The 22,981-nt window shown below is 41.3% G+C and overlaps 1 protein-coding gene across 5 annotated transcripts in view; it reads right to left on the reverse strand.

Annotated features, from left to right (window-relative positions):
• Nucleotides 1–22,981, reverse strand: part of PEX14 (peroxisomal biogenesis factor 14) — a 144,337-nt gene that overhangs the window by 33,570 nt on the left and 87,786 nt on the right. For 4 of the 5 annotated variants that reach the window (XM_033843450.2, XM_073796181.1, XM_033843455.2 and 1 more), the window contains one exon: nt 1,206–1,334. The exons of the other annotated variant lie outside the window; for it this stretch is intronic. In XM_033843450.2, the coding sequence (XP_033699341.1) occupies nt 1,206–1,334 (129 nt within the window). The remainder of the gene's footprint in view (nt 1–1,205; nt 1,335–22,981) is intronic. 5 annotated transcript variants of the gene reach the window in all.

A 22,981-nucleotide genomic window follows, 5' to 3' on the forward strand; every position in this document is an offset into this window, starting at 1 on the left:
GTGGTTTGTTAGACAAGGCGACCACGGATAGATCAGCTTGAGTTCGTGCTACCTGGCCTCACCCATTCAGCCTTTTCCAGAGAGCAAAAGAAAGGTGATATCTAAACGAGACCTGTGACACACAAAGCATATTCTAACCTACCGCCTGGCCCCCGCGCTGTCTGTACAGAAGACTGCACTTCCCTAGCTGTGGGAAGGACGGCGAAGTGGGGGCCGGAAGGCGGTTCCAGGCCACGTGGTGGGGATCAAAACAAGTCTGGCATTTTAAACTGCGCCTTTTAAAATCTGATATCTGACACTTTAAAATCATGTTTTGAAAAAAAGAAAACTTCCGAGATAGACCATTAAAATGAAGACAATTACAGAAAAGGCATTTTGAAAGACAGCAGATCCAAGGCTGAAGTCTTATGTTAAACACACAAAACTGAGCAATTTTCCATTGCTTTGGAGTCAATTTTAACCTTTTTAGGTTTTTCATAAGTGACTTAAGGAAGGAGTTCTGCCTATATTTTGGAAGTGTACATTTATTACTAGCTTAAAGAAGCTTTATTGCTAAAAGTAGCTTTCATTTAAAAACAACAAAAACCTCTCACGGGTCATGTTCTCATGTAATAATTAAAAGCTGCATTCAAAAAGGACCTTCACATTTAATGTGAAATTCTCTAACAGATTGCCACTACATAAATATACATGGTATAGCCAGGACAAGGAAGGAAGGAAGGAAGAAAAGGAGGGTGGGGTGAGGAAGGCTAGCCTAAATCTACTAATATTAACTTTAAAAGATAAAACTAGGAGACAAGTTATTTCAGTGACCAAACAAGAATGCACCCATAAATCAGATGTTTATGTTCTTATTAGTGAAACAGTAACATGCAAAAAGCATTGATATAAGAAAACGGAAACTGAACCAATAAATACTTTTACAGATTCCTGCTTGAAACCAAAATCCTTGAAACAAGACAATAAACTCATTTATTCTGGTACCTTGAGTCTTAAAACCTCTGTCACATACTTAAAAGTTCGTCTAGAAGAGGATTTGGGTGTGTCACAGTCTTTTGGAAAAACCCAAGAGCCATCTCCTACTCCCAGTCCCCCACCCCCACCCCGCCACGCCTGCTGACTCTGGGAGACATGAAGCGCTGCCCTTTGGCCAGAGTCCTGAATCCCAGTCAAGGTTAAAGCCAGAGTTTGAGCGGGTGACTTACTATATGGCTGCGAAATGAGGTGAGGGGGCTGGACAGGAACCACCTGTGTGGCTGGGCCCAAGGACGCAGGCTCATCGGCAGCCGTGCCCGACTGCTGGAAAGCCAAATCAATCTCTTCATCCGTCAGCCCTGGGGAAGAAGAGGACATAATTGCAGGTGAGTACCTTTTGCCACTGTCCATGGCTGCAACGAAATCATTTGAGAAAAGACCTTAGAGTCACAGGATGCCTAGCATCCTAGTAAGTTGCTTCCCCGATTTCGGATTCTCTGGAACCTCACTCAGCTGCAATTTAACCTTAAGCGACAGAATATTAGCCTCAACACTGCTTCCAAATGTGGCTCATTCAATTTCCTTAATTTATCCTTGAGTTTATTGCTGCTTTTGAAGTCTCTCAGTACTGCAATTCTCCATTCTTCCCCGAAAACAGATACCATCAAACTGCAAATGTGGCTCATTTTAATCCGTAATGGTGTTAAAAAAAAAAAAAAAAAAGAGGGGAAAAAACTAACAATAATGCATGAAAACAGACAGGGAAACAAAAAACTAATTATTGGGTGAGACGACTAATTAGTCTAGATCGTTTCTGAAGACGGGAATAATTTGCTTTATTTTATGACAAATGCAGAAATAAAAAGAAAAATCAGGACTGACTGTGATTAGTATGAATGGGATATAGAATGTAAAGAAGAAAATAAAACAAGAAAACAGATCAAAACAAGGCCAGGCCCAAACTTTCAGATGATTATTACTCTAGACTATCACAGGCTGCCTATATCGCCTTTGGCTAGTTTTTCTTTTTCCTTTTTTTAAAAAAATCCTCCCAACACTCTAAACCACAGTGCACTTGGGACATCGGGAAATTGCAGGGCGCCATCTGCAGTGGCTATGACATGTGGAGAGGCTTTGCCCAAGGAGGAATAAAAGGCAAGTGAAAAACCCAGGAAGACATTTCCAGTGGGCGCACAGCTGGAATATTTCAACAGGTCGGAGGCAGACCAGGGACGCCGGCTCTGGGGGAAGAGGACGAGGGCACTGACCAATCCAAAGCATCTGCACGAGGAGTGGCGCACAGGTGTGAGAGAGACTTCCCCACAGGGCAGCTCTGTGTCGCAGGGGAAGCAGCCGTGTGCACGGAAATGCTCCAAGTGCTGCGACTGGGAGAAGCAGGTGGGAGGTCACTGCTAGTCTTTGCAAAAGAGCACTCTGGCCGGCCCGAGCTGTTCTGGGAATCCCGACATTCAGTCCAGCCACAACACAGAACTTTTAAACTAGAGCCGAGAGCTCGTCCACATCGGGCCGGCAGCTCTCCATCGGAGGTCCGCAGCATGGTCTATCTGTCCCTGGGGGAGGTGAAGTACAAGGAGGCTCTGAGGGTCAACATCTCCCGAAGCATGGTGCCTCGAGCTCTGTGCCAAGGGGCTAGCCGGCAGAGCCCATTAATGCTCTAAGCACAGCGCTGCCCCACACTACGCTGGCATGTGAGTTGGCTGCAGCCGCCCCTCAAACTCTTCATGCCCCACCACAAGTGGTCAAGGGAGAATTCCTGAACTATTCTAAATGGCCCTGGACCCTCTCTTCTCTCTGCACCGAGCACCTGAGGTCCCTCCCCACTTAACACCGCATCCCTTTCCCTCTTTGCCCTCAGCACATGACAGAGCCCGCCAGTGGTGGGCAAGGCCACACCTCCGTGGAGTCTCAGTGCTGCTGGGTCGCCCGAGCAAGCGCACCATCCTCTCAACAGACTGACGGGGCAGAGGAGAGGCTGGCAGGGGGCAAAGAGGATCATTTACTGGCGCTTGGCACCTTCAAATACAAGAGCTGAATTTGAATACGTGGGGCTAGCCAGGGGATGTTCCTCCTCCCTAAGCCCCCAGCTTGCTGCAAAAGGACCGCTTTACTGTGATGTCACCTCCCAAGGACAGGGGCAGGAGAGACAGACGAGCCGGGCAAACACAGAGAACACACTTCACTGAGCGAGCGCCTCCCAGGCTCCAGCCCGGGTACTGACTGCCAGTCACTCCTCGGTAGAAAGGGGAACCCCTTTCAGAGTTCTAGTAGGAAAGACACGGTTTTAACCAGTCATAATCAGCCATGAAAGAAGACAGTGGCACATGCGGCATCAGCACGAGCTACTGGTCACTGGTACACAATGGGACTTCATAAAGCTGGTGGTTCATGTGCCTTGTCAGCCACTGGCTGCAAATGAGGATAATTTTCCCAAAAGGAGCATTCGGTTGCATTCTCATTTTCCCTTTTGGCTCTTTCAAATATAAACAAGTACCATAATGTTTAACGCTGGGGAAATATACAGCAAGTTACAGGCTGTGCTGCAGCCCTGAGAGCTGGAGCTGGTTAAAGGGACAGGACTCCCTGACCACTGTCCTGCCCTCTGGTCCTGAGCTTTTACGAAGCCTATTTTCCTAATAAAACATATCCCTTGCATTATTGCAGCCAAGCCCACTAGTGAAGCCCCGGTTTAAAGGGCATTAGCACTTCCTTCCAAGCTCTTGTTTTATACAGACCTTATCATTTGATGCTCTAAATTTACATTGGCTGGAATTCTGATATCCCTAGTTCTCTGGAGAGTCAGAATTTTGATTTAGTTACAGAAAATGAATCACTTTTCTTCTTTTTTAAAAAAATAAGCATTTTAACGATCTCACTGAATAAGATAATTTCAGAGCTGGGCCATTATCCTAGCCATTGCCCTTATTTAACAGATTAAAAAACAAAAAAACAAAACACTGAGGGCTAAGAAGGGTGAAAACTATGTCTCAAATCATACTAGTAAAAGCCTGGTGATGCCAGATGAAACCCCAGCCCGGTGACTTCCCACTACAGCGCAGAGTTACAACACATCAAAATGATGCCTAAAGTCTTCAATCTTGTTAAAGAAAATATGAGGACTAATTTGTCTTCCCCCAGCCCCGCCCCCATCGGCACCCCATCCATAGGAAGAACCAGTGAATGCTGTTTTGGGGCTATCCCAAAACAACACAGGAACCTAACACCTGGGTCCTATTTGCAAATGACACCTGGACAACTTTTTGAACACTACCAGAGTGACAAGATAGAGCGACCTCATCTCCTTCTAATATTCTAGTCAAATAAATCCAAAGGCCTCTCACAGACTGGTGCCTACGCTTCCCTTAGTGGCCTTTTCCTCTGGAGTGTCCCCAGCTTTGGGAAGATTGACTCTGCAAGACTCAAGTGATTCATCTGGGACTCACAGAGCCTGAGGTGGGGAGGAGTGTCATTCCTTTCAGGTATCTACCACTCACCAGCTCCTGGCGCTGAAAGGACCCTGCCTTTAGGGATGGGGTACTGCCTTAGGGCCCACACATAAGACAGCCAGGTTCTCACCCACCCCCACTGAGATAAACAGTGGAGAACTTCGATTGAGACCTTGCAGAATCCAAAAGGTTAAAAGGAATAATAAAGGAAACTGCCGATTGTAAGTGAATTATATTTGGCTCTGAAAGCTGAGGCACAGGCTGTCTTGTAAAAGGCAGCTCTTTTCGTTGTTTACCATCACCCTGACTAATGCAGACCTTTTTTTTGTTTTTGTTTTAAATAATCTCATGCAAATTAGACACACATACTTCCTTCCAGTTGATTGCTAGCTGCAATCTAACCGCAGAGGGACTGAGCAAGGGCTGAGCAGAGGAGAGACAGGAGGAAAGGGTGTCACTGTCCTGTGGCAGGCAAACCTCCTCCCCTCCCATCCCTGACTCACATGTCCTTTAGCTGCTGCCTTTGGAAGAATGAGCCAATTTTAATAAAGCCTAAAATTTTCTTTTAGCACTAGCACTTTGCATTTAGATGTTCTCTCAGTAACTTCACCTCTGCTACTTGGTGATTCCAGGAGCTAGCAGCCCCTCCCCCAGCCTGTGACACTGACAATTAAACTATGTTATTGATAGAGAGCAAAACTAAGGAAGTCCTGCTCGGTTATTCCATCCACTCACTAGCTTTACTCAAAGAGGAGGAGAAACGGAAGAGGGGACTTGTCTGAGGTGAGCAGATGGAGCAGGACGCCTGCCTCTATCATTTCACCTTTAAGACCACAGCTGCCTGATCTGCAAAGCTGCGCTCAATTCAACGCGAGCCGTGCAGACGAAGACCCGGAGCCAGGACAGACTGCTAGTTCCCTCGGTTCTCTGGAATCTACTTCTCCAAACAGTTCCCTTTCCCAGGAGACTGCCCCTGTGTAGATGCTGGGCCAAGGACTTCTCTTCCATCACTTTCTCCAGGGTGGGATTCTTTTAAAAGAACAGAAACAAGAGAGCTACATTCTATTGATTAATAAAGCCCCGTGTTACTGCTGCAGCAGCTGAAGTCAACGGCCTCCGGGCTGCCACACCTGCTTATTTTTATCCTTCAGAAGATAAACAAAATTGTTTAAAGATTCCTATTAAAATGCAAACAGAACCAAACCAGTTGACTGTGTAAGCTGCAGCCAACTGGCTCACAGTGCCACTGGGTCCTGTCCCACCACTCAGCTCAGACAAACCGGGCACCGGGGAGGGCTGACTTTTTTCTGTGGGACTGGCGGTTCAAGAGCTTCTCAGAATAAGGAGCCTCAACTCTCTCCCCAGTGACCGCTGGGCACTGCCCCAGGGCCTGGCTCCATGCAGGGGGAGAAGAAAGAGAGATGACAGCAGACAGCAGTGTTCTCTGTATCCCTCAGGTCAAACAACCACCAGGACAGCAGGGTTAGGAATAGTTTGGATATAAGCAAGGTGATGAACGCCTGACAGCACCTTCCGGCCCAGTCCGAGTATTATAATAAAAATGTGGAGTCTGATGGGGACTAGGGAACAGGGCCAGAGGGCCAGTGGCAACGGGCAGCAGTTATGGGCTGGCCACTCGGCCGTCTTCCTCCCCCGCCCCGTCGCAGTCCCTCTATTTACAGGACTTGGGAGATTCATCTGGGACGCAGGGAGACTGAGCACGGGTCACCTCTCTCGGAACACAGCTAGTTATCTACCCAGGCACTCTGGGAGGAGATGAGGCAGAGAAGACAGCTGGCTAAAAATACTCCCCAAATTAAAAGAAAAATCAACTCTCTCAGAAAAGGTTAGGGGAAGAGAAAGGGAAAAAGTATTTTTATTTTATTTTATTAACATTTTGTTGGAACAGTGGAGTACAATAAGGACTCTCAGAGCCTCTAAAAGTCGTTGGATGACCTGTAGACCCCTATTTCCCAGTGCCTTGTATAAAATTGAATTTTTTAAACATAAATTACACGTAATGACGACACTGTAAAAACTAACAGTAATGGAAAGCTGTGCTGTATTTCATTAGCCTGTATTATTCCGTGCCACCTGATCCAGCCGGGCCTTGTTTATGAGTTAGTGTGTTAGCAGATGCCGATGGAAGCATTTGCTTCGACCTTGCTCTTCTCATTGGGGCATGAAATTACGACGGCAGCACCTTGATATTACAGCCATAAATACAGTAAACTGCAAATTTAAGCCAACGGCTCCTATTGTCTCTGAACATAAAGCTGATCGGTATTTATTTAAAAGGAGAACAAAAAATATATTATATATCACCTTGTTTATGAGGCCTCCCCCACCCACTTTCTTATCCCCTCCCCCCAGCCCCCCAACCTAATTCACTTGGTTAAAATATTAAGCAAATAAGCCAAATGCTTTCTTCTCTGCTGACTGACTATTCCCAAGCAGCAAAAACAGTTTTTGAGAAAACTAGTTCCAAATATCATCGCCCTGAATGGGTTTTTATAAAAATTGATCTGATGGTGGGGCCCGGTTCCCACCATCTTGATGTTGATACGTAAATTCAAGAACAAGACTTGACACTCTCCCCTCTCCTTAAATAAGGAAGCTCAAACAACAGGAGAAAAAGTTGCTGATGATGCCCTGAAACAGAATGTCCTCTCAGTATCCTTCTAAAAATCGTTAGACAGAAATGCTATTTCAAAAAGCAGCGGGGACTTCCCTGGTGGCACAGTGGTTAAGAGTCCGCCTGCCAATGCAGGGGACACGGGTTCGAGCCCTGGTCTGGGAAGATCCCGCATGCCGCGGAGCAACTAAGCCCATCCTCACAACTGCTGAAGCCCATGCTCCGCAACAAGAGAAGCCACCGCAATGAGAAGTCTGCACACGGCAACGAAGCGTAGACCCCCGCTGGCCGCAACTAGAGAGAGCCCGCGTGCAGCAACGAAGACCCAACGCAGCCAATAAATAAATAATTTTAAAAAGGCAGCAAAACACTGCCTCCTGCCACCTAAGGAAAGAAAGATATCTAATCAAGAATATAATTCTCATCTCAACACAGAGAGCCGGGAACCTCTCATTAAAACTTGCACCAATCCCTCCTTATCCCAGGGGACCATAAAGACACTATATCCTTTAAATACATTAAATGTGCAAGAAAAATAAACACAAAGACAAAAGGACACTGGCTATCACCCAGCCACGTGGAGTATAAATCACCGAGTAAAAAGCCAGCGCAAAATGTACTGCACTGCTAGCTCAGAGACTGAGCAACCAGCCAGGCTTGGTCCACCATCAGTCTAAAAGAGAAGGCAGCTCTGCTTTCCTAATGTCAGTGGGAGAGGATCTCTGTGCCGCTCAGAGAGGCAGAAGAGAGATGTAAACTCTCAGCCAAGTCCAAGTTCGCAGGTTTCAAAGGGTTAGTGGTGAAAATGGCAGAATATGAGCAGGCAAGCTCCGCAGCCACTACCAGTGAAGCGTGCAGAAGGACGATTTTAGCAGAGAACTAAATGCAAGTTCTAGGGAGCAGTTTTATTCCAAATCAGACAGGATGGGGTCACAGAAGCCAGGGCCCAGTACTATCAATGACATGGCCAAATCAACCAAGATCAAAAGTTTTTGCACATTTACTTCCAATACGTTACTCTACAAGGTAGACGGACTCCCTTGGAGCCCTAAATTATTTCAGCCACACTCATTCAGCTTAGCTCCTTCCGCATAAGGAGGAAACTTCCCTATAAAATTTATTGAGCTTCTCTGGGGAGTAGTATAACTGGTGAACAAGACAGAAGTGAGCTGCCCCTCTGTGTAACACAAATTGAGATCTCTCATGTGAAAGACTGGGAGGGTTTCCAATCAGCATCTGTGATGTCTATTTTTACATCTATAGTCTAAAGGTCTTTTTTTTTTTTTCTTTTAATCCCTCTCTGCTAAATTAAAAACAAAAACAAAGAGGAGTTGCTCCTCATATTTGATCATCAATTCCAAGGCACGACAAACATTGCTGCCGGCTGTCCCGGACAGCAGCGTCTAACCCTACAGGGTCCTTGGCAACAGGCGGGGAAGTCAGCCCTTCCCACAGTGCAGTGAACAAGCCCTAGGGAAAGGAACGTGTCTTAAAGACTGAGGAGTAGGATAATCAGGAATCACTGCTACTTGAATGCCAAAGGCCAGGAAAGCCAAACGTATGGTTGTACATATGTGGGAAAGCCAAGTAAATATATACCTTTAACTATACTTGAAACTTGCTCCTTTTAGAAGAGGCAGTGAAGTTTTTTTAAAGAAAAAGAAAAATTCACCTTTGACAACCAAAGTAATTCAGATCTGAAAGAAAAGTTGAAGCTCATCTAGTCTATCTCCTGTTCTTTTTGTTTTCCTTTCCTTCTGTTTTACAGATCAAGATAAGAGAACATGGAGAGGGGCAGTGACTTTACTCACAGCCATGGTGAGCCCAGGGGCAGAACCAGACTCCCAACACAGCGCTCTTTTTACTGCTCTGGAGGGATCACGAGAGGGTGGCCTGACACGCCTGCTCCCCACTCTGCTATCTGACACAGCACATTTTAAATAAGCAAACTCTTAGAACCAACAACCTCAAAGACAAGGAAAAACGAAAAGGACATATGGAACATGGGGAAAACTAGGTGAAGGGTACATGGGACCTCTGTGTTAAATAAAAGAATCTATGTATGCACAAACACATCTATGTAGTTGTGTGTACATGCATAAAATAAAGACAGACAAGAAACAGGTAATGCTGGTCCCAGATGGAGAGGAGACTGGTAGCTGGGGACACAGAGTGAAGGCAGACTTTTCACTGTATATTCTTAGGAACTGTGTCCCATGTGAACATATTTCTGATTCAAAAGAATAAATTAATTTTTAAGAACAAAGAAAATAAGTGGAGGGAGAAAAAAAACCTTAATCGTGAACAAAATCACTTAGAATGGTTATCCCCATTTTCTGGAAGAGAAAAACCAAGACAGAAATAGGTGCAGGGATGTACCCAGGAGCTGGGATTAGAATGACATCCGCAGTATCTAATTTCTTGCTTAACCCACTGTGGCTGTACCACCAGCAGCCAAGTACAAGGTGGCTTTTTTTTTTTTTAATTGTGTTTTTAAAAGGCAGGCATCTGTTCTATTTTGACACATCCTGGCTGCCCAAATGTTTCTTTCAGCTCTAAATATTTGCTTCACCAATGGAAATGTTTCCATCACTGCAACAAAACAAACATTTGCTTTGGGATGGTAGGGACAGCCATACGCCGTTTCATATGTTACTTGAAACAGCCTGATTTGGGAAACAACCCTACTGTAGGATGCAAACCTAGGTGGAGATTTTTGTTCTTTAAAGAAAACCCCATCACAAGAGTTCCATGCACCAAGGTACACTCTTTGTCACTTAGCTGAATGCTACAAGAGTCCAATGTTCGTGTGGGGTTTTCTTTTACATCTTGAATCTTAAACATATGATCAGAAGGTTTGTTATTTGGCATTCAACTTACTTCTTGAAGTTTTAAATTACCGTGCAGCTATCAGATTTTTTTTTAAAGTCCTCATATTAATCTGATATGAACACATTAAAACATGTTATGTTCTAATAGGCCAATACATTATTTTGTCACCGCCTATTTGCGTAGCTCCAATGAATCTGGTATTGGTTGCTATTGTCAACATTATTAGTGTAGAGATAAATATTAAGTACTCAACCACATCTATAAATATTTGAGTGCTTATTTTGCTAGGCAATGTGAGAGAGCCAAGACCTCATCTTCCCGACCTGTTAAATGGCAGCTTCCCTCTTCCCCCCCAATTTCTCCCATTGGATGAGTACTTTGTCTATCTTCTAAGTACAATATAACACATGTAATATTATGATATGCAGACATATGATATATAAAACACAGAAATATCTATTGATAAAAATAGCACGTCAACTACAGAAAACATGGAAAATAAAGGAAAGCATAGAGAAAAGTTAAAAATCACTCATATTTCCACTCTCCAACCATAATAATAGCCAAAACTGACTAAGACCAAGTGTCAAAGAGTTTTAGGAGCTTTTCATTTTCTTTTCGCTGTGCCGTGCAGCTTGCAGGAACTTAGTTCTGCGACCAGGGATTGAACCCGGGCCACGACAGTGAAACCATCCTGAGTCCTAACCACGGGATAGGGAATTCCTGAGGAGCTTTTTACATTTTTAACTCTGAATCCCAACACTACCCTTTGCAGGGCCATGGAGATGCACAACTCCAGGCCCCACATCACTGTGTTTGTGGCATCGTGGACCCATGCAGCTCATAACCCAAGTGGCCACAAGTGGCAACAGTGCTTTATTCTCCCCACCTCGCAGATGGGGAAGCGAGGCGCAAGGACAGTAAAGCCACTCCCCGAAGGTCCTGGTGCCGCGGGCAGGGAGCAGGCTTCAGAGCCCAAGTTCTTCCTCACAACTCCACACAACTCAAGAGGAAACAGTCCAAATCTCTGTTTCAGTTGAAAGGAACACTGATATCCCTGACCTCTAGCATATCACTCACATGTATTGGTCAAGTTATTAAGACTGAATTTTTTTCAAATTAAAAATGATTTTTGAATGAGAATACCCAAAGCTGGCGAGGGTGCTGTGGAAGAGCAAACTGAGCAGTTTCTAGAAGACAATTCGGCACTCGATCTCAAGAGTATTTAAAAATGTTCAGACCCTTTGACGATTTTACTCCTAAGAAATAATAACATAACGTAGTGTAAGACTAATATACGAAGATGGCTTGTCACCATATTTTGAATAACAGCAAAAAATTTGAACAACGTAAATGTCCAAAGAGAAATGATTAGACAAATTATGACATATTTCAGTAATGTAATATTATTCAAATGCTCACAGTCATATGGACAATTTTTGATGGCATGGGAAAATGCTTTTGATACATTAAGACATAAAAAAGCAGGTGTTGTTATATTCCTAGCATGATCTCAATTATAATACATTTTTTAAAAAGCACAAAAGGAAGCAGTTTTGCATCATTTTTAACTTAATCTGAATTCAACTTATACACGTTCAGAAGGAAGGAGTGAAGGAAAAATGACACTATCAGCAGTGGAGAGGGGTCTACACTGTCATTCAACAAGTGCTGTGTCTTCAAGTAAGCATGAGACAGGAGGTCTGAATTTACTGTCCGCTCATCAGCTCATTCCCGCACACCCTGGCAGTCTGAGCACCCTGCTGCAGGGTGTTTTCTCCCCATACATCTTGGCACCCCTATGCAAAGCCAGCCATGTCATCTGGTGTCAAACCAAAGGTCTAGTTCACTGTGAAGGAAAATGTGGCTACACTGGCCTTACTGAAAGGTAATACACCAGTCCCCTGCATCACATCTTTCTAAGGGATTTTGGACATTCTTTTAAAAATTAATATTTAATAGATATATTCCCATAGTACAATTCTGTATTCTAAAATGCAAAACAGCGAAAAGTGAAGTCTCCTTTCCACTCCTGTAACCAGGCCACCTAGTTATATCTTCCAGAGGCCACCACTGCTACTAGTTTCTCATATACCTTCTAAAGGTAGTCCATGAATATGAAAGTGCGTTCATATATTCATATATTTTATATATTATACATGCGTATGTATGTATGTGTATACATATCTATTTCTAATACAAATAATAGCATGGGATAAACACTGCTCTACACCTTGCTATTTTTAATTACTATATCTTAGAGAGCATTCCATACTATTAGTATCTATAGAGCCCTCCCACTCTATTTAACAGCTATAAGGTAAGGTATTCCATCATATGGATGTACCACAACTTAACTTGCCCCTTATTGTACTTTTACTGTTATAAACAAAGCCCCAATACAAGGCCTTGTATGTGCCATTTGTACATGTGCAAGTATGTTCCTGGAAGTAGACTCAGATAGGTGTCGTTTAAATTTTGATAAATATTGACAAACTGCCCTTCTTAGAGGTTATTTCCCCTTACATTCCCACCAGTGTGTGCGTGTCTGTTTCCTACAACTTTGCCTACGTGATCTTATCAAAGTTTTTTATCTTTGTCATTCTGAAAGGTAAAAAGATGGTCTCACTGTAGTTTTATTTTTTTCTCACTGTAGTTTTAAATAAACATTTCTTGGTGTTCTATAAACATACAGAAAAGCATGCAAACATTAAGTGTACAGCTTAATGAATTTTCACACAGTGAAACATCCATGTAACTACCACTCAGATCAAAACTAGAACACCTTCAGGTGCATTCCTCTTGTTCCCTCCCAGTGGCCACTTAACTTCTAATACCACAGGTCAAGTTCACTTATTTTGGAACTTTACATAAATAGAATAACACAGGAAGCAGTCTTTTACAAAGGGCTTCTTTCACTCAACATTATGCTTGAGAGATTCATCCATGCTGTTGCACACAACCATGGTTCTTTCACTCTAACTACTGTGTAGTATTCTTATATAGGATAAGAATGAACCACAATTTATCTGTTTCTAGTTTTGAACAATCTATATAATTAGTGCTGCCATCAAGATCCTTATACATATATTTTAGAGGGGAACTGCTGGACCATATGGGGTATGCATACTTTAACAGATACTGCCAACAGTTCCAAAGTGGTTACACCAACTCACACTTAGACCAAGAGTACATCCAACACCAAAGCTCCCAGTTTTTTCAATTTTAGCCATTCTGGTGGGTGTAAAGTGTTATCTCATTCTGATTTTAATTTGCATTTCTCTGTTGACTAATGAGGTTGAACATCTTTTTTTCTTATATTTACTGTCTTTATTGGGTACAGTGTCATATATATATATATGTATAATATTCATATACAACTATATAAATATGGTATATTTACCTATATATAATATGGAAAGTTTGTTAACTGTATTGTTAGAATCTTGATTGTTTCGTCTGTTTGTACTACCAATTATTGAGGATGATGTTTTAAAACTTTCCATTATGATAGATTTGTCTAGTTCTCCATTCAGTCTGTCCATTTTTGCTTTGGGTATATTGAAACTACGTTACTAGGGACATACATACATAGAAACGTTAAATCTTCCTGGTGGTTGACCATTCTGAAATTTCTTTATTTCTCACTCCACGTTTAAGTCTATCTTGTCTGATATTAGTACCAGGTTACTTTTGGTTAATGTTTGCATGGTATCTTTCCCCATCATTTTACTTTTTTAATCCTTTGTTTTTTCATTAAAGGTGTGTTTGATGAATGGAGCTTAGTTGTTTGGGTTTTTTTTTTTAATTCAATCTTGACAAACTCTGCTTTTAATGGAATATTTAGTCTATTTACATTTAATGTAAATATTAAAATTTTAAAGTTTATATCTTTCATCTTACAATTCATTTTCCTTTTGACCCATTTAATGTCCTCTTTTCGTTCTTCTTGCCAACCTTTTAAAATTCAGTTTTTCCCTCTACTAGCTTGTAGTCGAGGTGGGTTTTGATGGATTTCTCCACCGTCAAGTTACTACCTTCCCTTCTGTAGTTGTTAGATAGCTTGGAGGCGGGAGATACTTGGCTATTTCTCTTCGAACTTTCACCCTCTAATTTTAGCACGTCAGTAGATGATCTTGTCTGCAGTGATAATTACTGTGGTATTTGATGGGGGACCCTCAATTTTTTTTTTTTTTTTTTTGGTAACGAAATAAATCACTAAGTATATTTAATGTCAACAGCCACACACATTTAACATCTACTGGTACTTATTTTCACTACCTGTTAGATGTGTATATCCTCCCAAGATGTACATGGACTATTTCAGCAAGTCTACATTGCTACAATATGCTGTGGTAAGTTACCTGGATATGAGAAATGGGGTTTCAGCGAAGCTATAAATAGAAGAATAACAGACTCTGTGAATATCAAGACATTCTACTGTGGCTCACTATAATAGTTTTCTATCAATCTTCAATGAGACAATAGTATAAAGCACTTTGTAAATTTTCAAGTGATTTAATATGTAAACTACAATTTGGTTATAGAATATAATTCAAAGTATACATGATTTTTCAAATTTAAAATATTGTTGTTACTTTGCCACATGGCTCAATGTGTTATGAATGAAAAGAACATTTTTCATCTGATAGGGACCCTCAATTTTTAAAAGTGAAAGGGGTCCTGAGACTAAGATGTGTAAGAAGCAGTGCCCTAGATATCACCGTACATCCTGGACTTACTGAAGTTCCATATAAATGAGAAATTTACCACTTCACCAACAATTCTAATACTCAGAACACTTTCACTCCCTCCTACCACCTTTTGTGCTATTGCTATACATTTCAATCATACATGTATTTTAAACATTATTTTACACAGCCCATATTCATTTCATTTTGCCCTTTCACCAGCCTATATTAATTTCTCTTTGCCCTTCCTATATTTGTGTCCTCATGTAGGATCATTTTCTTTCTGACTGAAAATTCCATTAGTATTTCTTTCAGTGCAGGTGTGCTGGCAATGAATTCTCAGTTTTGTTTATCTAGAAATGTATCCTTCACTTTTGAAAAGTGTTCTATTGTGAAATAATTTCAGACTTAGAGAAAAAGTGCAAGAATAGTAGAAAGAACTCTCATATCTTTCACCCAGATTCTTCAAATCTTAAATTTATCACTTTGTACTATAATTCTCTATAAATCTGTCTATATAATTATTTTCCCTGAACTGTCTGAGACTAAGTTACAGACATGATGCCCCCTCTCCCCTAAATATTTCAGTATTCCTTTCCTGATTTGGGGGGGGGGGGGAGTACATGCTCGTACATAATCACAGTATAATTATCAAAATCAGGGAGTTAATATTGTCAAATTTATACCTGTAACTCAGACCTCTCCTCATACTAATGCATGTGTCCACCTGATACCTCCACCTGGATGTCTAGTAGCGATCTCAAGGTTAGTATGTCTAACACTGAGCTCCTAATCTTGCTCCACTAAACTGCACCATTCCTAGTTAATGGTAACTCCATCCTTCTAGTCACAACACCAAAAACCTTGGAGTTATCCTTAACCTCTGCTTCTCTTTCAGGCTCCGGATCTAACAAATCAGGATATTCCGTTGATTTACTTCCAAATAACAACCAGGGATCTGAGGACTTCTCCCAGCTTCGACCCCGGCTCTACAACTGTCCATTCTTAACACGGGCATCCAGGGTGATCCTGTTAAAGCTTAAATCAGATTATATCACTCTTCTGCTTAAAACCTTCTGATGATTTCTCATTTTACTAAAAGTAAAACTGAAGTTCTCACATGGATCAATACTCACTTCCTGTCAACGCTGTGACCTTACCTCTCACCACGACCCACCCACCTTGTCTACACACAAGCCTCCTTTCTGTTCCTAGAATTTGTCAGACACGCTCCTTCCTTAGGCTTTTGCACAAATGGTTCCCTTTTCCCAGAACTCTTTCTCCCCAGAAATCTGCATGGCTTGCTTCCTCATTTTCCTCAAGTTTTTACTCACGTTTCATTTTAGCAGGGCCTTTCCAGAGCGCTCCATTTAAAACTGCAACCGTCCAAGAACTCGCTATTGCTCTTCCTCCTCTTAGATTCGACTTCCCTTTTGTTGTTGTTTGCTAAATGTTTATTTCTTTCTTTGGCTGTGCCGGGTCTTAGTTGCGGCATGCGGGATCTTTAGCTGTGGCATGTGGGATCTAGCTCCCTGACCAGGGATCAAACCCAGGCCCCCTAAATTGGGAGCGTGGAGTCTTAACCACTGGACCAATAGGGAAGTTCCTCGATTTACCTTTTATTCTACTTATTGCTGTCTCTCTTCTTCCCTGACATTACAATGTAAGCTCAATGCAGACAGGGATTTGAGGTGATTTTATGCACTGCTATATTCCCAGTACCTAGAACAGTGCTCGGGTTCTATTGGTACTTAGCAGATGTTCAATAAAACTATGTAGAAAGAATAAATAAATAGAAACCTGACATCCAAAACACATAAAAGTAATGCTGCTAAGGTTTTGGGAGAGCCAGGTAGAGCATGGAGAAAACCCAGAGTCCCACCTTCTTGATCCCCTCTTTGCCCCTGAAGCATCTCTTTAGAACCTCCAAGGAGCCCCAGAAACCAGCGTACAAACTGTTGCCATATATTCACCCTGTGCTAAGGCACACTATTTTGTTCTTCAGCCCATGACATGCTTTGCACTCTCCAGTCTTCTGCCCCTGGAGCTCCACCCACTGCAGTAGCTTTCTCCCAGGGCTTCTCGGAGCTTGTCAGTTGTTCTGGGTTATCTCTTCCACCACCAGAGCTTTCTCTGATCACCCCAGCCAGAAGCATTTTTCTACAGTGATCACTATCTATATAATATTTCTCTGGTTGTCAAACACAGATGGCTTTCTAACCTTTCTTTTGTCTCATACAGTTTTCTAATGTTGCTGAACTTCACTGTCTGCCTTATTCATTGCAGTTTCCCCCGAAGCCTAAAACACTGACTGACTTGAAACGGGTACGCACTGAGTATCTGTTCATTGTGTAAGTGTAAATAAAGCATATTTGTTTTTAGCAGACTGCACATTTTTAGTAACTCTAAAGAGGTACTTGTAACAATTGGTGACAACCCTTTCTTTCTTTCTTTTGAAAAAGACTTATTTATAATAAAACTCATTATCACTTTTACCATTAACATTTAACATTATTTCTGAAGTTCTATCCCATGCAATAAGGCAGGACATAAAATTGAAATGTCTAAGAACTAGAAAGAAGGTCACAAAATAATCAACTGTAGACAATATGACTATATATCTAGAAAAATCAATCAAAACCATAAGAAGGTTTAATGAGATGGCTAGATACATATTTTTTAAAATTCAGAGATTGGTTAAAGATGGAGGAGCAGAAGGACATGCTCGCACTCCTTCTTGCGAGAGCACCAGAATCACAACTAAATGCTGAACAATCATCGACAGGAAGACACCGGAACTCACTAAAAAAGATACCCCACATCCGAAGACAAAGATGAAACCACAGTGAGATGGTAGGAGGGGCGCAATCACAATAAAATCAAATCCCATAACTGCTGGGTGGGTGACTCACAAACTGGAGAACACTTATACCACAGAAGTCCACCCGCTGGAGTGAAGGTGCTGAGAGCCCCACGTCAGGCTTCCCAACCTGAGGGGTCTGGCAACAGGAGGAGGAACTCCCAGAGCATCAGACTTTGAAGGCTAGCGGGATTTGACTGCAGGACTTCGACAGGACTGGGGGAAAAAGAGACTCCGTTCTTGGAGGGCACACACAAAGTAGCGTGTGCATCAGGACCCAGGGGACAGAGCAGTGACCCCACAGGAGACTGAACCAGACATACCTGCTAGTGTTGGAGGGTCTCCTGCAGAGGCGGGGGGTGGCTGTGTCTCACTGTGAGAACAAGGACGCTGGCAGCAGAAGTTCTGGGAAGTACTCCTTGGCATGAGCCCTCCCAGAGTCCGCCATTAGCCCCACCAGAGAGCCCGGGTAGGCTCCAGTGTTCGGTGGCCTCAGGCCAAACAACCAACAGGGAGGGAACCCAGCCCCACCCATCAGCAGACAAATGGATTAAAGTTTTACTGAGCTCTACACACCAGAGCAACAGCCAGCACTACCCACCACCAGTCCCTCTCATCAGGGGACTTGCACAAACCTCTTAGATAGCCTCATCAACCAGAGGAAAGACAGCAGAAGCAAGAAGAACTACAATCCAGCAGCCTGTGGAACAAAAGCCAAATTCACAGAAAGACAGACAAGATGAAAAGGCAGAGGGCTATGTACCAGATGAAGGAACAAGATAAAACCCAAGGAAAAACAACTGAATGAAGTGGAGATAGGCAACCTTCCAGAAAAAGAATTCAGAATAATGATAGTGAAGATGATCCAGGACCTCAGAAAAAGAATGGAGGCAAAGATCGAGAAGATGCAAGAAATGTTTAACAAAGACCTAGAAGAATTAAAGAACAAACTAACAGAAATGACCTATACAATAACTGAAACGAAAACTACACTAGAAGGAATCAATAGCAGAATAACTGAGGCAGAAGAACAGATAAGTGACCTGGAAGACAGAATGGTGGAATTCACTGTGGCAGAACAGAAGAAAGAAGAAGGAACGAAAAGAAATGAAGACAACCTAAGAGACCTTTGGGACAACATTAAACATAACAACATTCGCATTATAGGGGTCCCAGAAGGAGAAGAGAGAGAGAAAGGACCAGAGAATGTATCTGAAGAGACTACAGTGGAAAACTCCCCTAACATGGGAAAGGAAATAGCCACCCAAGTCCAGGGAGCGCAGAGAGTCCCACACAAGATAAACCCAAGGAGAAACATGCCGAGACACACAGTAATCAAAGTGGCAAAAATTAAAGACAAAGAGAAATTATTGAAAGCAGCAAGAGAAAAATGAAAAATAACATACAAGGGAACTCCCATAAGGTTAATAGCTGATTTCTCAGGAGAAACTCTACAAGCCAGAAGGGAGTGGCATAATATACTTAAAGTGATGAAAGGGAAGAACCTAATACCAAGATTACTCTACCCAGCAAGGATCTCATTCAGATTTGATGGAGAAATCAAAAGCTTTACAGACAAGCAAAAGCTAAGAGAATTCAGCAGCACCAAACCAGCTCTAAAACAAATGCTAAAGGATAGGCAGGAAACACAAGAGAAGAAAAGGACCTACAAAAACAAACCCAAAACAATAAAGAAAATGGTAACAGGAGCATACATATCGATAATTACCTTGAACGTAAATGGATTAAATGCTCCAACCAAAAGACACAGGCTTGCTGAATGGATACAAAAACAAGACCCATATATATGCTGTCTACAAGAGACCCACTTTAGACCAAGGGACGCATACAGACTGAAAGTGTGTGGATAGAAAAAGATATTCCATGGAAATCAAAAGAAAGCTGCAGTAGCAATACTCATATCTGATAAAATAGACTTTAAAATAAAGAACGTTACTAGAGACAAGGAAGGACACTACATAATGATCGAGAGATCAATCCAAGAAGAAGATATAACAATTATAAATATATATGCACCCAACATAGGAGCACCTCAATGCATAAGGCAACTGCTAACGGCTATAAAAGAGGAAATCGACAGTAACACAATAATAGTGGGGGACTTTAACACCTCACTTACACCAATGGACAGATCATCCAGACAGAAAATTAATAATGAAACACAAGCTTTCAATGACACAGCAGACCAGATAGATTTAATTGATATTTATAGGACATTCCATCCAAAAACAGCAGATTACACTTTCTTCTCAAGTGTGCACCGAACATTCTCCAGGATAGGTCACATCTTGGGTCACAAATCAAGCCACAGTAAATTTAAGAAAACTGAAATTAAATCAAGCATCTTTTCTAATGACAATGCTATGAGATTAGAAATCAATTACAGGGAAAAAAATGTAAAAAACACAAACACATGGAGGCTAAACAATACGTTACTAAATAACCAAGAGATCACTGAAGAAATCAAAGAGGAAATCAAAAAATACCTAGAGACAAATGACAATGAAAACACGACGATCCAAAACCTATGGGATGCAGAAAAAGTAGTTCTAACAGGGAAGTTTATAGCAATACACTCCTACCTCAAGAAACAACAAACATCTCAAATTAACAATCTAACCTTACACCTAAAGGAACTAGAGAAAGAAGAACAAACAAAACCCAAAGTTAGTAGAAGGAAAGAAATCATAAAGATCAGAGCAGAAGTAAATAAAATAGAAACAAAGAAAACAATAGCAAAGATCAATAAAACTAAAAGCTGCTTCTTTGAGAAGATAAACAAAATTGATAGACAGATTCATCAAGAAAAAGAGGGAGAGGACTCAAATCAATAAAATTAGAAATGAAAAAGGAGAAGTTACAACAGACACTGCAGAAATACAAAGCATCCTCAGAGACTACTACAATCAACTCTATGCCAATAAAATGGACAACCTGGAGAAATGGACACATTCTTAGAAAGGTATAACCTCCAGGACTGAACCAGGAAGAAAGAGAAAATATGAACAGACCAATCACAAGTAAAGAAACTGAAACTGAGATTAAAAATCTTACAACAAACAAAAGTCCAGGACCAAATGGCTTCACAGGTGAATTCTATCACACATTTAGAGAAAAGTTAACACCTATCCTTCTCAAACTCTTCCAAAAAACTGCAGAGGAAGGAACACTCCCAAACTCATTCTATGAGGCCACCATCACCCTGATACCAAAACCAGACAAAGATACTACAAAAAAAGAAAATTACAGACCAATATCACTGATGAATGTAAATGCAAAAATCCTCAACAAAATACTAGCAAACAGAATCCAACAACACATTAAAAGGATTATATACCATGATCAAGTGGAATTTATCCCAGGGAGGCAAGGATTCTTCAATATATGCAAATCAATCAATGTGATACACCATATTAAGAAACTGAAGAAGAAAAACCATATGATCATCTCAATAGATGCAGAAAAAACTTCTGACAAAATTCAACACCCATTTATGATAAAAACTCTCCAGAAAGTGGGCATAGAGGGAACCTACCTCAACCTAATAAAGGCCATATATGACAAACCCACAGCAAACATCATTCTCAATGGTGAAAAACTGAAAGCATTTCCTCTAAGATCAGGAACAAGACAAGGATGTCCACTATTATTCAACATGGTTTTGGAAGTCCCAGCCATAGCAATCAGAGAAGAAAAAGAAATAAAAGGAATACAAATTGGAAAAGAAGAAGTAAAACTGTCACGGTTTGCAGATGACATGATACTATACATAGAGAATCCTGAAGATGCCACCAGAAAACTACTAGAGGTAATCAATGAATTTGGTAAAGTTGTAGGATACAAAATTAATGCACAGAAATCTCCTGCATTCCTATACACTAATGATGAAAAATCTGAAAGAGAAATTAAGGAAACACTTTTAACCATTTACCATTGCAAAAAAAAGAATAAAATACCTGGAATAAACCTACCTAGGGAGACAAAAGACCTGTATGCAGAAAACTATAAGACACTGATGAAAGAAATTAAAGATGATACCAACAGATGGAGAGATATACCATGTTCTTGGATTGGAAGAATCAATATTGTGAAAATGACTATACTACCCAAAGCAATCTACAGATTCAATGCAATCCCTATCAAATTACCAATGGCATTTTTTGTGGAACTAGAAGAAAATATCTTAAAATTTGTATGGAGACACAAAAGACTCCAAATATCCAAAGCGGTCTTGAGGGAATAAAACGGAGCTGGAGGAATCAGACTCCCTGACTTCAGACTATACTACAAAGCTACAGTAATCAAGACAATATGGTACTGGCACAAAAACAGAAACATACATCAATGGAACAAGACAGAAAGCCCAGAGATAAACCCACACACCTATGATCAACTAATCTGACAAAGGAGGCAAGGATATACGATGGAGAAAAGACAGTCTCTTCAATAAGTGGTGCTGGGAAAACTGGACAGCTACATGTAAAATAATGAAATTAGAATACTCCATAACACCATACACAAAAATAAACTCAAAATGGATTCGAGACCTAAATGTAAGACCAGACACTATAAAACTCTTAGAGGAAAACATAGGAAGAACACTCTTTGACATAAATCACAGCAAGATCTTTTTTGATCCACCTCCTAGAGTAATGGAAATAAAAACAAAAATAAACAAATGGGACCTAATGAAACTTAAAGCTTTTGCAAAGGAAACCATAAACAAGACGAAAAGACAACCCTCAGAATGGGAGAAAATATTTGCAAATGAATCAACGGACAAAGGATTAATCTCCAAAATATATAAACAGCTCATGCAGCTCAATATTAAAGAAACAAACAACCCAATCAGAAAATGGGCAGAAGACCTAAATAGACATTTCTCCAAAGAAGACATACAGATGGCCAATAAGCACATGAAAAGCTGCTCAACATCACTAATTATTAGAGAAATGCAAATCAAAACTACAGTGAGGTATCCCCTCACACCAGTTAGAAGGGGCATCATCAGAAAATCTACAAACAACAAATGCTGGAGAGGGTGTGGAGAAAAGGGAACACTCTTGCACTGTTGGTGGGAATGTAAATTGATACAGCCACTATGGAGAACAGTATGGAGGTTCCTTAAAAAACTGAAAATAGAATTACCATATGACCCAGCAATCTCACTACTGGGCATATACCCAGAGAAAACCATAATTGAAAAAGACACATGCACCCCAATGTTCATTGCAGCACTATTTACAATAGCCAGGACATGGAAGCAACCTAAATACCCATAGACAGACGGATGGATAAAGAAGATGTGGTACATATATACAATGGAATATTACTCAACCATAAAAAAGGAACGAAATTGGGTCATTTGTAAAGACGTGGATGGACCTAGAGACTGTCATACAGAGTGAAGTAAGTCAGAAGGAGAAAAACAAATATTGTATATTAACACATATATGTGAACCTAGAAAAATGGTACAGACAAACTGGTTTGCAGGGCAGAAAC

The sequence above is a fragment of the Tursiops truncatus genome, chromosome 1, assembly GCF_011762595.2.
Source record: "Tursiops truncatus isolate mTurTru1 chromosome 1, mTurTru1.mat.Y, whole genome shotgun sequence".
In the NCBI taxonomy this organism is placed as follows: Eukaryota; Metazoa; Chordata; class Mammalia; order Artiodactyla; family Delphinidae; genus Tursiops; species Tursiops truncatus.